The following is a 12,545-nucleotide window of genomic DNA, read 5'->3' on the forward strand; positions in this document are numbered from 1 at the left end:
TTTTCCTCTATTGTTTACATTACTAACATACATTTAGTAAATAAATAAATAAAAAACAACAACATACATTTAGTACATGTATTAAGAGAATGTATGTTCCTGTGTGATACATGTTACAAACAAACGTAAAACCAATCCATTCAACTTACACAATAGACAACCAACAACTATCAGCAGTTAATTATCACCCATACCTTGGTGTTGAAACGTCAAATAACCTTTACTGGGACCAACATATCAAAAACATCACTGGAAAAGCAAGAAGTGTACATGTACTTGGTTTACTACAACACCACTTAAATAACTGTAGTCGCAACGTAAGGGAGATGGCCTACTTCACCCTAGTAAGACCTCAAGTTGAAAATTGCTGCTCATTATGGGATATTCCCCATAACACAATCTGGAAAAGCAGAGCTTGAGAAAGTTCAACATAGAGCAGCTCGGTGCATACTCAATGACAACAACTGCAAATCTAGTGTCCAAACTATATATAAACTGGACTGAAAATTACTAGAAGAATACAGAGCCATGGCAATTGAGGTTAACACTTATGTACAAAATCTCAAACCAAACCACTGCAGTGGACAAATGCATCATTCCATCACATACCACACGGTCATCAAGATAAACTCCTGATATGAAATGCTATCAGCGTATTCCCTTAACAACAAATGCATACCGTTACTCTTTCGTGCCACGAACAATTCTTGAATGGAACTGTTTACCCATCAACATCAAGGAAGTGCAATCTAGTACTGCTTTTAAACAGTGTCTACAATCCCTGGATGTCATGTCAATTGTTCAACGTTCGCATTATTACTAACTTGCTCCCAGCTACCTCAACAGTGTATTACTTACCTGTGTATGTAATAATCCATACTTGGATGTTATTATTTCAATAAAAATGGTCTTTTTTTCTTTTTTAGCAACAATACCATGGTTCATGTATTACTACTGTAAAGGTAACCATCTTGTGTGCATGTTTTTGTCAGTTCTTAAGGTTATTAAACTATAAATCTATTATTTGTTGTAGGCCCTTGATAAGATGGAGAATGAATGGAAACCAGTTAAATTTGAAATCATGGCGTACAAAGACACTGGTACATATATTATGAAAGGATCCGATGAATGTACTCAGTTACTAGATGACCATATTGTTATGACTCAAAGTATGTCATTTTCACCGTTTAAAAAACCATTTGAAGAACGTATCTCAACCTGGGAAGGTAAACTGAGAATGACACAGGTAAGATAAATACTGTCATGTGACTCTACATCATTTTAACTATATTTGACAATTAGATATTATTCCTCAATATTTTTCTTCGTTCAGCCGAGGAAAGTGTGAGTTTTAGATTTGATATCTTAAACGTGTTCCATCCAATGTCCAAATACATGGAGAGTATCAAGGACAAAAATCATTACTAGGGTCAAGCCTATTTTGAAGAAAAAATACAAATTGTAGTACTGTACCATACTGGAGTGTAAATGTGGTCATTGTATGTGTATAGTACTCTTAGTACTAGTAGAATGTACTTGGTGACTGTTTTCATATTTGATCAATATCTCAAATGAAAACAAAATATCACCAAGGGTATTCCTACAAGTAGTACTGCTACTAGGCATACACATACACTCCAGTACAGTACATGTTGGGCCTATTGTACAGTTTTATTTTAGAATTCGTCTTAGGCCTCCATGTTTCAATTACAATACTCATAATTCATCTGTATAGCAATTCAGTATCCTACAATTCACTCACCATTTAGTCTAAGTTTAGACAAGTTTCCATTACTTTAACCCTGAAAACTGGTGATGCATTTTGCAGAGCAACTTTCAGACGGTGTTAGCAGCACCTGGTCACCTTTGACCTATCATAGGTTGCCGATAGCACATTTTCCATAGTACTAACATTGATATGATAATATATTACAGGATGTATTAGATGAATGGTTAAACTGTCAGCGTGCATGGCTCTACTTAGAACCCATCTTTAGTTCTGAAGACATTAACAGACAACTGCCTGTAGAAAGTAAGAGATACCAAACCATGGACAGAATGTGGAGGCGTATCATGAAAAATGCCAAGGAGAACCCACAGGTGAGATTTAGTTCAATAATATAATACACTGTTGTCATGACTATGTCATGTAGGTGGTAATATACCATTCATGGCAATACAACCATTGGGTGGACTTGGTTGGACAAACAACTTTATTACATCGAGGTCATGATTGGTTTATACTGTCACATGACTGGCCTATACTGTCACATGATACAGGGCAGTCAACCGAAGGAACCAATCAAGGGCCATCTGACCATGTTCACTTACTTCAATTATCATCTCTCCCCATAGATGACAGTCATGTATATAGCTACTCTACAATCATACTTCAACACTGTGCTTCATATACAAATATATTATTTTATTAATTTCAGTAGGAGTACAACCAAGTACAAAAAAAAAAAAAAAAAAAAAAAAAAAAAAAAATACAACCAAGTTTTAGTAGATTTTGTTTACCACTTCTTGCTGCCATATTTGGCAGCCTACCACTGACAATATCAGTTAATATGCTCCTTAGACATCACTAGTAGAATAGGCAAAATCTGATGTAGATGTAGGAAACTTTACACAATTTCTTTATTTACTTCCTACTTTTATTGTCTTTTTTTTCATTCTGTGAGTGCCTTGTACCTATATCTGATTTATGTATTCAGAATCTGTTTTGCAATATAACACTCAACATTCAAAATTAAAGGAAAGAGAACCACAGTAACGATAACATCGTTGCCTGTGCTCTGTGCTCAAGATCTTTTCAAACAGAGCATTCTGAAGAATTGTACCTGTATGTTTTGCCACATTACACATAATTCTCATTCATGTAGTAAATCCACTCAGTATTCACGTTTTGTACGAGAACGTCTATGTTATTTTGTCAGATGTACATGTAGACATCAGGTGCTGACAGAACTAAAAAGAACAAATGACAATAGAAGTAAGAGGCAAATAAAGAAATCGTACCAAGTTCCCTATATCAGATTTTAATCAGATTGGAGTAAGTCCAATCCCTAGATCAAACAAAAGTGAACCTGTGTACACTGTGTTGAACCATGTTAGTGAAGTCCTATCATTGTAACTACAATGATAGGACAATCCAATACTATAGGTAATCTACATCTATGCTAAATCTCCTCAAAGCGTATTCAGCAACTGGACAAATTTCACTTGCTTTAAGTTTATGCAGTAGTATGCATGGTCAACTTTTAATGTAGTGTCTTTGTTTCAATCTCCTTGAATTCAAAAATTCACAGCAAGTAAGTCATCTACTGAGAACAGTACACAACATTGCATGACAGTGTAGAATAGTCAGTGTGATTGTTTTCAGTATGTGTTTTTACAAACCATCTAGTCAACTACTGAGGACAGTACATAACATTGCATGACAGTGTAGAATAGTCAGTGTGATTGTTTTCAGTATGTGTTTTTACAAACCATCTAGTCAACTACTGAGGACAGTACACAACATTGCATGACAGTGTAGAATAGTCAGTGTGATTGTTTTCAGTATGTGTTTTTACAAACCATCTAGTCTACTACTGAGAACAGTACATAACATTGCATGACAGTGTAGAATAGTCAGTGTGATTGTTTTCAGTATGTGTTTTTACAAACCATCTAGTCAACTACTGAGGACAGTACATAATATTGCATGACAGTGTAGAATAGTCAGTGTGATTGTTTTCAGTATGTGTTTTTACAAACCATCTAGTCAACTACTGAGAACAGTACATAACATTGCATGACAGTGTAGAATAGTCAGTGTGATTGTTTTCAGTATGTGTTTTTACAAACCATCTAGTCAACTACTGAGAACAGTACATAACATTGCATGACAGTGTAGAATAGTCAGTGTGATTGTTTTCAGTATGTGTTTTTACAAACCATCTAGTCAACTACTGAGAACAGTACATAACATTGCATGACAGTGTAGAATAGTCAGTGTGTTTGTTTTCAGTATGTGTTTTTACAAACCATCTAGTCAACTACTGAGGACAGTACATAACATTACATGACAGTGTAGAATAGTCAGTGTGATTGTTTTCAGTATGTGTTTTTACAAACCATCTAGTCTACTACTGAGAACAGTACATAACATTGCATGACAGTGTAGAATAGTCAGTGTGATTGTTTTCAGTATGTGTTTTTACAAACCATCTAGTCAGTTACTGAGGACAGTACATAATATTGCATGACAGTGTAGAATAGTCAGTGTGATTGTTTTCAGTATGTGTTTTTACAAACCATCTAGTCAACTACTGAGGACAGTACATAACATTACATGACAGTGTAGAATAGTCAGTGTGTTTGTTTTCAGTATGTGTTTTTACAAACCATCTAGTCAACTACTGAGGACAGTACATAACATTACATGACAGTGTAGAATAGTCAGTGTGATTGTTTTCAGTATGTGTTTTTACAAACCATCTAGTCTACTACTGAGAACAGTACATAACATTGCATGACAGTGTAGAATAGTCAGTGTGATTATTTTCAGTACTATGTGTTTTTACAAACCATCTAGTCAACTACTGAGGACAGTACATAATATTGCATGACAGTGTAGAATAGTCAGTGTGATTGTTTTCAGTATGTGTTTTTACAAACCATCTAGTCAACTACTGAGGACAGTACATAATATTGCATGACAGTGTAGAATAGTCAGTGTGATTGTTTTCAGTATGTGTTTTTACAAACCATCTAGTCAACTACTGAGGACAGCACATAACATTGCATGACAGTGTAGAATAGTCAGTGTGTTTGTTTTCAGTATGTGTTTTTACAAACCATCTAGTCAACTACTGAGGACAGTACATAACATTGCATGACAGTGTAGAATAGTCAGTGTGATTGTTTTCAGTACTACGTGTTTTTACAAACCATCTAGTCAACTACTGAGGACAGTACATAACATTACATGACAGTGTAGAATAGTCAGTGTGATTGTTTTCAGTATGTGTTTTTACAAACCATCTAGTCAACTACTGAGGACAGTACATAACATTGCATGACAGTGTAGAATAGTCAGTGTGTTTGTTTTCAGTATGTGTTTTTACAAACCATCTTGTCAACTACTGAGAACAGTACACAACATTGCATGACAGTGTAGAATAGTCAGTGTGATTGTTTTCAGTATGTGTTTTTACAAACCATCTAGTCAACTACTGAGGACAGTACATAACATTGCATGACAGTGTAGAATAGTCAGTGTGATTGTTTTCAGTATGTGTTTTTACAAACCATCTAGTCTACTACTGAGGACAGTACATAATATTGCATGACAGTGTAGAATAGTCAGTGTGATTGTTTTCAGTATGTGTTTTTACAAACCATCTAGTCAACTACTGAGGACAGTACATAACATTGCATGACAGTGTAGAATAGTCAGTGTGTTTGTTTTCAGTATGTGTTTTTACAAACCATCTAGTCAACTACTGAGAACAGAACATAACATTGCATGACAGTGTAGAATAGTCAGTGTGTTTGTTTTCAGTATGTGTTTTTACAAACCATCTAGTCAACTACTGAGAACAGAACATAACATTGCATGACAGTGTAGAATAGTCAGTGTGTTTGTTTTCAGTATGTGTTTTTACAAACCATCTAGTCAACTACTGAGAACAGTACATAATATTGCATGACAGTGTAGAATAGTCAGTGTGTTTGTTTTCAGTATGTGTTTTTACAAACCATCTAGTCAACTACTGAGGACAGTACATAATATTGCATGACAGTGTAGAATAGTCAGTGTGATTGTTTTCAGTATGTGTTTTTACAAACCATCTAGTCAACTACTGAGGACAGTACATAACATTGCATGACAGTGTAGAATAGTCAGTGTGATTGTTTTCAGTATGTGTTTTTACAAACCATCTAGTCAACTACTGAGGACAGTACATAACATTGCATGACAGTGTAGAATAGTCAGTGTGATTGTTTTCAGTATGTGTTTTTACAAACCATCTAGTCAACTACTGAGGACAGTACATAATATTGCATGACAGTGTAGAATAGTCAGTGTGTTTGTTTTCAGTATGTGTTTTTACAAACCATCTAGTCAACTACTGAGGACAGTACATAACATTGCATGACAGTGTAGAATAGTCAGTGTGTTTGTTTTCAGTATGTGTTTTTACAAACCATCTAGAATCACAGCATGTTATAAACCAATATTAACCTTCTACACAATATACCAGTCTTAATTTATATAGAATCAATGAGTACATTTCCTGTGCATTCATTTAATTTGAGAAATGTTGTGAAAATGATTGTGACGAGTTTAATTCATTTCTTGTTTGCAATTAAAATAGAAATATCAAAAGGTCGCTAATAGACTGTGCCTATCATACACATTTTACATGTTCTCCAAGAACAATGTTGATAAATGAGAGCTTCCCACAGACCAGTCATTACAAATATAAACAATACCATCTGACCCCAACTGATACACAAAAACACATGAAGTCCTTGGAACAAACAAGCTATTTAATGTCATCACATTGCATGCTCAGTCTTTGACACAAATTAATGACAGCACGAATTTGAGTCTGCTTGTATGGTTCCCCATGGTGACATGTTTTGTGTACATATACAGTGTCTGCTTGTCCACGGGAATATGATATTGTTTGTATTTTGTAATGACTGTAGTCTGTGGGAAACCTGTTTCTTATCTATCTAAATTGTTCTTGAGGAACATAAACTGTGTATGATACACACAGTGTTTTGGCCACCCTTTGATATTTCTACTGTACATGTAGTCAAAGAACAGTTTGTGTGAAGAATATACTAAAAGTGTCACCATACTAACATGTTTAAATTGTTGCATTCCATCCCTATCACTATGTACACTACAGTATGTAAGTTATCTATCCACTCACAAATAAAAAAACACAAATATCTTTACTGTGTGTGTTACCAGTGTGAAATCCAGACTTGAAAGCATGTTGAAACTTCCACTCCAAATACCCTTTTAGTGATGGACGATAGTAAATCGAAATATATAGCACTATTATTACCACTCCGTGTCATTCCTAATGTCAGCTTGTGGTGCTTAGACTTTGATAATAAACATTTTTTCTTCGTCATTAATTATGTTACGTGGGAACATTGTTTTTTTTTTGCAAAGTTTGGAATAGGGATTCATGTGTTTGTTGTTCTGGCTGTCTTCAGTCTATTTGTCTTTCCATCTGGCCGGCCATTTGCCTGTCTATCTGTCTATCTGTCCACCTGTCCATCGATCCATCTGTTTGTCTGTCTGTCTGTCTGTCTGTCTTTTTCTCTTATGTATGTATGTATGTATGTATGTATGTATGTATGTATGTATGTATGTATGTATGTATGTATGTATGTATGTATGCATGCCTGTCTGTCTGTCTGTCTGTCTGTCTGTCTGTCTGTCTGTCTGTCTGTCTGTCTGTTGATGTCTGTCTGTCTGTCTGTCTGTCTGTCTGTCTACCCAGTCTATGTTCTGTTGTATATATCAAATATACTATAAGTCTTACTATCCAAAACAGAACATTTCATAAGAATATGTAATATATGAATATGTATATTCATGATGTGTTCTATGTATACATAGAATACTAACAACCTCAAAATGTATACATAGAACTATCACAGCCATACATGCAACTTGCAAGTCTATGTTCATAATGTGTTTTATCACAGAACACTGACAGCCTCATATGTATACATATACCTGTATGCAATAGAATGTTGTGTATATCACACAACAGTTCAGTATGTACATATTGATGTAAGTTTAACTTATCATTTGTGTAATAATTCTATGTATTGTAATATTTTGTAGGTGATATCTCTGTGTCCTGATGCCAGGCTTCTTGATAATCTAAAGGAGTGTAACAAACTCTTGGAACAAGTACAGAAGGGTCTTAGTGAATACCTGGAAACTAAACGTACAGCTTTCCCCAGATTCTTCTTCTTGTCAGATGATGAATTACTGGAGATCTTATCACAAACTAAAGATCCTACTGCTGTACAACCTCACTTGAGGAAATGCTTTGAAAATATTGCTAAGGTAAGACTTTCACTTTATTTTACCTTGGTTGAGACATCCTGCAAAAAAACAAAAAAACAACAACAATCAGTCACTCAGTCAGTGAATCAATCAATCAATCAATCACTATTTTCTGAACTCAAATGGATTGTCTAATGTCAAGTTTGTTTATTTGTTTGTAGTTGACATTTGAGGATGATCTAAAGATAACAGAGATGTTTTCCGGAGAAGGTGAGATGGTAGGATTTACAGAAACACTGTATCCTGATGGTAATGTTGAAGATTGGATGACAGAGATAGAACGAGTCATGAAGGAGAGTTTACGTGTTATCATGGGCAAATCATTGAAAAAATACATTGAGGTAAGTTTGTCATTTGTACATCATAATTTAGCATCTCAGAATGTCAGCAGTTCTTAAAATTTATAACAATCCAAACATTGTAGAACTAACAAAGAGTATTATTAACATTTACCATACTGTACTTAATCATTCTGATCAAACACTAAGTTTAAGTTCATCTCTATCATAAATGTACTCCAACCATGTTTGTGTTCAACTACTACATGTGTTTTTTATATTATACAGGTTCCCAGGCCAGAGTGGGTGTTGCTATGGCCAGGTCAGGTTGTGATAGCCGGTTGTCAAGTGTTCTGGACTAAGATGGTGGAAGACGCTATACATGCAGATCAACTACCAGAACTATTACAGACATTGACATCACAAATTAATGATTTAGTAGCATTGGTTCGTGGTTCACTGAGTAAATTACATCGTATGATACTGTCAGCATTGATTGTCATTGAAGTCCATGCACGTGATGTTGTAGCCAGTATGACTAAAGAGGGTGTTAAGAACATCAATGACTTTGAATGGATTGGACAACTCAGGTAAAGTATACATCACCTACCCCTGACCCTCTCCCACACATCACCTACCCCTGACCCTCTCCCACACATCACCTACCCCTGACCCTCTCCCACACATCACCTTCACCCGACCCTCTCCCACACATCACCTACACCTGACCCTCTCCCACACATCACCTTCACCCGACCCTCTCCCACACATCACCTTCACCCGACCCTCTCCCACACATCACCTACACCTGACCCTCTCCCACACATTATCTTCACCCGACCCTCTCCCACACATCACCTACACCTGACCCTCTCATACACATCACCTTCACCTGACCCTCTCCCACACACCACCTTCACCTGACCCTCTCCCATACATCACCCTCACCTGACCCTCTCCCACACATCCCAATTCCCTACTCCTGATTCTCTCCCACACTGCACTGCAGTGCAAATACCACTAACATGTGTGTGTGTGCACATCACATCAGTGCAAGTAATCTCTGGTACATACCAATAATACCACTAGTATGTATGTGTGCACTGGTGCAAGTAATCTCTGGTACTTGATTGCATGTTTACTGATTAATATTAATTTGAATAATTTCTATATTTCTAGATATTACTGGGTAGATGATCATCTCTTCATCCGTGCTGTCAATGCAGAGTTCCCCTATGGTTATGAGTACCTAGGTAACACAGGACGTTTAGTCATCACACCACTCACTGACAGATGTTACCTAACACTAACTGGTGCCTTGCATCTTAAGTTTGGAGGTGCACCAGCTGGACCTGCTGGTACAGGCAAAACAGAGACCACCAAGGTTTGTATAGTACCATAGCTACTATAAAATGTAATACTAGTATGTTAGTTGATTACTCATTCAAACTAAAAATACAGGGTTTATTTGCCAGCTGTGTCATACTATATGCTCTAAAGGTGAGACAGGGATATAAAAGGCCCTCCTAACTTTGTGGGGGTTATTGTCAAACTTGAATGCATACACCTGGTGATTTTGCAAATAATTTTGTTATATGTGGACATGTGAATGTCTTGAGAATGTGTGTTGTTACAAAAAGTTGATATTTATACCTGGTATATACAGTTTTTGACAAAACATGATTGGACTCGGTTCTGTTCGTTGCTTGTACTGAAAAGCAATTACTATTCATTAGTCTCAATTATTCAAGGTTTAGGATGTCTAGGTGCTAACGACAACTACACTAGTGGCCAATGCTGCCTTTAATTTATGTTTAGTAAAAAAACACCAAATTTTGTGAAAATCTAACTACATATTTGTTGTGTACTTTGAACACTTACATACAGGTGTACAATAATGTCTTAAGATTTGATGCCGTAGTGCAAATACCACACACCACTGCCAATAATTACTTGATGGGTATAATTAAACCACCATCTAGTACTGCTTGTGTTTTATATTGATGTGTTGTTGTATTACAGGATCTTGGTAAAGCCCTGGCTATACAAACTGTTGTCTTCAACTGCTCAGATCAGTTAGATTTCATGGCTATGGGAAAGTTCTTTAAAGGTTTGGCTAGTTCTGGAGCCTGGGCTTGTTTTGATGAATTCAATCGTATTGATATTGAAGTCTTGTCAGTAGTGGCACAACAAATCACTACAATACAGAAAGCACAGCAACAAAGGGTAAGTCTGTTATTTGTTTACTACACATAGCAACACTGCATTATTTGTTTACTACACATAGCAACACTAGATTATTTGTTTACTACACATAGCAACACTGGATTATTTGTTTATTACACATAGCAACAGTAGATTATTTGTTTACTACACATAGCAACACTGGATTATTTGTTTATTACACATAGCAACAGTAGATTATTTGTTTACTACACATAACAACACTGGATTATTTGTTTACTACACATAGCAACACTAGATTATTTGTTTACTACACATAGCAACACTAGATTATTTGTTTACTACACATAGCAACACTAGATTATTTGTTTACTACACATTGCAACACTAGATTATTTGTTTACTACACATAGCAACACTGGATTATTTGTTTACCACACATAGCAACACTAGATTATTTGTTTACTACATATAGCAACAGTAGATTATTTGTTTACCACACATAGCAACACTGGATTATTTGTTTACTACACATAGCAACACTAGATTATTTGTTTACTACACATAGCAACACTGGATTATTTGTTTACTACACATAGCAACACTAGATTATTTGTTTACTACACATAGCAACACTAGATTATTTGTTTACTACACATAGCAACACTAGATTATTTGTTTACTACACAAAGCAACACTGGATAATTTGTTATACTTATGATAAATTAGAGTTTTTGTTGTGAACTTTGTCAGTTTACAAAATATTGAGGAAATGAAAACATCCAATGATGTAATGTTATATCATTGCTATCAATTTGTTTGTAGATGGATAGATTTATGTTTGAAGGTGTTGAGATTGCATTGAAAGCATCCTGTGCTGTGTTTATTACGATGAACCCTGGCTATGCTGGAAGAACAGAGTTACCAGATAATTTGAAAGTAAGTGTTTTTACATGCATTCTACTCCAAGACCAATCAGAGATGATACACCATGCCAGAATCATAAAACTAAACCTGGTATATTGTCATTTGTTTAGGAATTATGACTTGTCAACTCTTAATACTCTATTTAGTTTAGGCTGTACAAAACACATACTGAGTGATTACTGAGTGCTTGTAAGGTAATCAGTAACTACAGTTTTCCTACAGGGCAGTATGATATAGTTAATTATGTAGAATGGTAAATTGGAAATTAATGTGTCATTTCAGTCCATCTATCACAAACATTGATCATGCAAGGTCCATAGTCAACAGATTGAAACATCACAATTGTTTCCAATTTACCATCCCAAAGTAACTATATTGTACTGTGATGTCCTATTGATTGTTGGAACCATGAACAGTATATTCTCCATAGTTTTCCTACACTTGAATGTAATGCTATAATCATATATTGACCAACCCATATCTATCATCTGTAGGCTTTGTTCCGTCCAGTAGCTATGATGGTACCAGACTATGCTATGATTGCTGAGATTTCACTCTATTCATTTGGATTTGACAATGCCAGAGCCTTGTCCAAGAAAATTGTAACAACTTTCAAGTTATCATCAGAACAGCTCAGTTCGCAGGTAAGTAGTGACTACTAAATCAGGTTGTCCACATTACAACTGAATACTGAGGTAGTTAGGTATATAACGATAACTACAGGTAATCCCATAGTCCTTTGCATCTGAGCATGCTCAGTCTGGATTGCAAGTTCCCAATTATGGCAAAAGAACTACAACAGCTACTAACATATTAGTTATTCTCTAAATAGCCTTCTGACCATATAATGCCAGTCAACTTTATACCATACTTGAAACTCATGCTTAATAAATTGATTTATTTGATTTATATTTGTCTTTCTTCTTGACAGTTTTATGATTTAAACAATTATTTCTAATTGACTTTGTAGGACCATTATGATTTTGGTATGAGAGCTGTCAAGACTGTTATTTCAGCTGCAGGTAACTTGAAGAGAGAAAATCCACAGATGAATGAGGTAA

At 35.5% G+C, this 12,545-nt stretch overlaps 1 protein-coding gene across 4 annotated transcripts in view; it reads left to right on the forward strand.

Moving 5' to 3' along the window:
* Positions 1-12,545, forward strand: part of LOC144452982 (dynein axonemal heavy chain 1-like) — a 94,897-nt gene that overhangs the window by 23,203 nt on the left and 59,149 nt on the right. For all 4 annotated transcript variants that reach the window (XM_078144229.1, XM_078144230.1, XM_078144232.1 and 1 more), the window contains exons 19-28: positions 1,034-1,246; positions 1,936-2,100; positions 7,868-8,095; positions 8,257-8,436; positions 8,662-8,963; positions 9,553-9,757; positions 10,396-10,599; positions 11,383-11,496; positions 11,979-12,128; positions 12,455-12,541. In XM_078144229.1, coding sequence (XP_078000355.1) covers positions 1,034-1,246; positions 1,936-2,100; positions 7,868-8,095; positions 8,257-8,436; positions 8,662-8,963; positions 9,553-9,757; positions 10,396-10,599; positions 11,383-11,496; positions 11,979-12,128; positions 12,455-12,541 — 1,848 coding nt within the window. The remainder of the gene's footprint in view (positions 1-1,033; positions 1,247-1,935; positions 2,101-7,867; positions 8,096-8,256; positions 8,437-8,661; positions 8,964-9,552; positions 9,758-10,395; positions 10,600-11,382; positions 11,497-11,978; positions 12,129-12,454; positions 12,542-12,545) is intronic.

This window comes from Glandiceps talaboti, chromosome 23 (assembly GCF_964340395.1).
Source record: "Glandiceps talaboti chromosome 23, keGlaTala1.1, whole genome shotgun sequence".
Lineage (NCBI taxonomy): Eukaryota > Metazoa > Hemichordata > Enteropneusta > Spengelidae > Glandiceps > Glandiceps talaboti.